This window comes from Exophiala oligosperma (assembly GCF_000835515.1).
Source record: "Exophiala oligosperma strain CBS 72588 unplaced genomic scaffold supercont1.111, whole genome shotgun sequence".
NCBI classification, from domain to species: Eukaryota; Fungi; Ascomycota; class Eurotiomycetes; order Chaetothyriales; family Herpotrichiellaceae; genus Exophiala; species Exophiala oligosperma.
In genome coordinates, this window is record NW_015622928.1 from 1 (window position 1) to 3,957 (window position 3,957).

At 44.0% G+C, this 3,957-nt stretch overlaps 3 protein-coding genes across 3 annotated transcripts; all 3 read right to left on the reverse strand.

The window, feature by feature from the left end:
- On the reverse strand, positions 1–1,663 carry PV06_11902 (uncharacterized protein; the record flags this gene model as incomplete). The annotated part of the gene is made up of 1 exon (XM_016413648.1): positions 1–1,663. A coding segment is annotated over exon 1 (1,635 nt), but the record flags the coding sequence as incomplete, so codon positions are not given.
- Positions 1,664–1,777: 114 nt separating this feature from the next.
- Positions 1,778–2,163, reverse strand: PV06_11903 (uncharacterized protein). The gene has a single exon (XM_016413649.1). The coding sequence runs from the start codon at positions 2,139–2,141 to the stop codon at positions 1,809–1,811; it is 333 nt and encodes a 110-aa protein (XP_016255972.1). The 5' UTR covers positions 2,142–2,163; the 3' UTR covers positions 1,778–1,808.
- Positions 2,164–2,232: 69 nt separating this feature from the next.
- On the reverse strand, positions 2,233–3,955 carry PV06_11904 (uncharacterized protein). The gene has a single exon (XM_016413650.1). The coding sequence runs from the start codon at positions 3,451–3,453 to the stop codon at positions 2,305–2,307; it is 1,149 nt and encodes a 382-aa protein (XP_016255973.1). The 5' UTR covers positions 3,454–3,955; the 3' UTR covers positions 2,233–2,304.
- Between the last annotated feature and the right edge of the window lie 2 nt (positions 3,956–3,957).

Consider the following 3,957-nt stretch of genomic DNA (forward strand, 5'->3'; position numbering starts at 1 on the left):
GACGCTGATGGTCGATATGACACGACTGCAGAGATATCATCTAGCTCAATTTCAGACATCCCGATAGAATAATAGTTGCATATCAGAATAATGCCTCGTCGACACAAGCCTTTAATATCTTTGTTCACATTTGATGCTTTCAACAGTATAATAGGATTGTACGCAGCGACTAGATATTTGCATGCAGCTCTCGTGAATGCAGCTGGCTCGCATAGCAACGTGATAAGACCACCAGATTCGTAATTCCATTTTGGTTTCATGCCTGAAATGATAGAATCCGGTATGGATGTATCAACTTGTACCACTGTGCAATGAGAAGTCGGACTCAACATAGTCTTTCTTTTGTAGGTACCTAGCAGCAAATCAGATATCATGTCGTGCGATATTGGACCATGAGTCTCAGCTCTATGAGAATCGAGCGCAGCCTGCTGTGCAACTGCACAAAAATTAGCAATTGCTCTCACGGACGGTGATCCTGGATCAGTAGCTCCATCGTCTACCAATAGCCTACGCTGTCTTCGCTCGAGCACGTAGAGCCCGGGCTTCTCTAATCTGACAAAACATGACGCTGCAATTCTTGCCACTCTAGACATCTCACCTATTGCACCTTGCGATAGTTGCTGCCGTACCACGTCATTTATACCCTGGATTGAATTTGCAACAAAAGAATCTGCAAAGCTGCTGCTATTAAATCGTTCCATCGTGCCATTAATGTGATGGCGTTTGTTTCGTGTCATATCACCAAACACGAGCCGAGGTGCACCATCCTTTATCTGCTTCATGCTTAGAGTCGTGTATTCAATGAATGGAGCGCGGTTCTCGTCGTACTGCACATTATCTCCTTTAAGATGATCTGGCAAGGAATGAAACAGCTCGCGTGCATCATCGAACACGCTGTATGGTATAACAAGCCAGTTGTCACACTCTTCAATAGACTCTTTGTCATATACAGGGGTTGCGTGTGCTTCGTCACCATCAAAATCACCATGAAACTTACTAAACGTCTCGGGATGAATTCCGAGACAATCAAGATCCCAGAAGACAACTTTCATCGCTTGGGTGTTTGCAATAGTAAGTGATGGTGGCCTAACAACAATGACATAATCGCCCTCCTGTAGTGTCGTCTCTCTGTATGTGCTACACTCGATTCCATCTTTGTTGTATACCTTCTTGCATACCCTCAATTTCGACGCAAGATTCTGCGACACCATTATAACTCTTTTATCAAACCATTGGGGTCTTGCGACTAGTCTCATGCTCCCGGCTACCGGTGTTGACATTATTGCACGTAAATTTCCGTGCTTTCCATAGTTAGTTTCACGCAACTTCTTAATATACTCTTCTCGATTGTTAGCGAACGCAAGTCTGGCTGCTGCATGATACTCGGTCACAATCTCCATTGACCGCATCGACATTGATTGGGGTGGCAGTATAAGACCTGCTGGAGTGCGGCACATATGCCCGAAGCACCTAGGGTGAACTCTGCAACCAGATTCATACTGCTCGATGTTGTCAACTAGCTGTGTCCTAAATGTTTCATCGGGCTTGAACGGAGTTAAGCGTACTCCGGTAATTCTAAATAGCCCGGAGGTTTCGGCACCTTCATACACTCTGCGTGTAATACGTTGAGGCTCCATGATATCATACGCGAAACTACGCAGCGTTGCTGCGAAGTTCAGTGTTATGCAACGTTATCGCTCTAGTCAAAATGAACTGTGGTACAACACTACACTGTGCACTATAGTAGACTAATATCATGTGACAACACTCAGAGACCCAGCGCAATTTTAAAATATATCGCTAAAATACTAAATAGAGCCGAACACAGCAACAACGATTTTTGTAACACACCCAACGCCGTTCTTGACGTAATAGTCTACCCTAAAAGTCGCTCGCTTATTAAGGAGGTTGTCATATAGTGCTTTCTGTGGTATACTGACTCTGAAACCATCTTCACCAAGTATTAGTTCTGCGGTAATATCTTTTAGCATGTACACGAACTCTCGTTTATCCGGAAGGGCTGGAGATATTTTCCATGCAGCAACTTTTGGCTTAGTATCGTCGTATCTTCCGTTCTTTCTATCTGTTGATGTTACTAGAACATCACTGCAAGCAGATATCGTAATGGCTGTGTGCGGCATGTTTCAATTGTAGGCATAAACGTGGTTAGTGTGCCTCGATGCAGCAGTGCTGCACGCCACATCATATATCATTTTAAAAATGCAGCAAGCACCAGGCTGCTACATACTAGTATACAACAACAGAATATTCCAGATAGTTCTGTTAGTAGCATTACATGTCAAGCTAGTTCCAGCCAGACCTTTTGATATACGGGCTGTTATATCCTGTTCTCGGATCATCATGGGGCATGCGGCCTGTTCTTCTAAGTGGAGGCGCTTCTTGCCTGTGTCGAACTACGGGAAGTCTCTGAGCGTCGTACGTTAAACCGCGACTGGCAGCGCGTGTTTCTGTGTGTAGAGGTTTCCGAGCGCCGCTATACAGAGATACAGGGTCTGTAGCGTTGTAACGGGTTCTCAGATGCGATAGTGTGGATCGAGTAACTTCACCGAGTGCCACCCTGGTATTTAGTCGCGCTATTTCAGCGTCTATCCGCGCTATTCTCTCTCCATAATATCGTTCTGTCTCTTCTTGTGCGCGTGCATAGCGTTCATCAGATTCTTGAACTGTCTGCCTGTAGTACTCGTCAGCTTCTCGTTGTCTTCGTCTATAATTTTCCTCGATTGTTTCTGCGTGTACACGCCTTTCGTACCCAACAGAACGTTCGCCGATATTAGGGTGCACGTCACGGCGTACTACCAGCCTAGAACGCCGAGGTTGGTCGAAGACTTTGCAGCCGTGTCCCCATACATCTTTCGATATGTTTTCTCCGCAAACGTAACAGAACGTTGTTCCGCATATACATTTCATGTGGCTACACCCTGATTCGCGCTCAATGTCTCTGCTGCAAGACGGACATGATTTTATAACCTTATATGTTTCAGTTTCCTCCTTCAACGTGCGTTCCTTAGTTGTACTATCACATTTAACACCTGGATGATATTGCTTTTTGCATTTAGTACAACTGACCTCAAGGCAAGAAGGATTTACACATTCTAAATATGTAATATTACTCGTTCTTTCATCTACCATGTCAATAGAACAGAACGGGCATGTAACAATTTTATCCTTTATCGCGTCTCTTACATCGCGTTGGTCTTTGACACGATTATAATATGAAAGGGTATCCTCATCCATAAACCTGTACACATCTCGTTCGTCGAAACTACTATCGCATGCATTTGTGTAGATACATCTCATATCAATATTATTATTTTTCAATTGTGCCAAAAAGTGTCTGTTCATACAATTGAAGCAGAAGAAGTGCGGAGTCTTGCTGTCACAGCAGACAGTCTGATATAGTTCAACATCTTCATAGCAACACAAGCACTCCATCTTTCACAGCTAGTGAGGTAAAGCAACGATATCGTTGCGTAGACGTGCTAAGCAACAACACTGCCTAGCTTGCAGGGGCGCTGCATTGGCAACACTACGACAACATTTTAAAAAGATAATTCATTTAGCCGTGTGTATACGGAGTTCCATTGTAAGCAGCTACATCTCCAGCAATGAGTTTCCCGATAGGTACCCACCAAGTGGATTGCCTGGAGACAGGCGGCCATGTTCTCATAACTACACCAGAATCGTCCATACTACCGGTGTCGTCTACAGGATACAGGGTAATTTCGAATGTACCTGTTATACTATACCTGGAATGCCTATTTTCTTGCATCTTATCCAGTAACGTGTCCTCGAGGTCTTTGCTCGTACTAAATGGAATTGTTATATGATATCCAAGACGGGACTGAAGACAGGATTCTGGAGATATTGAATGTGGCATTAGTAGCTCGGATATAACACTAGACATTTCCTTTGATAGCACTATAGAACTTATGAACA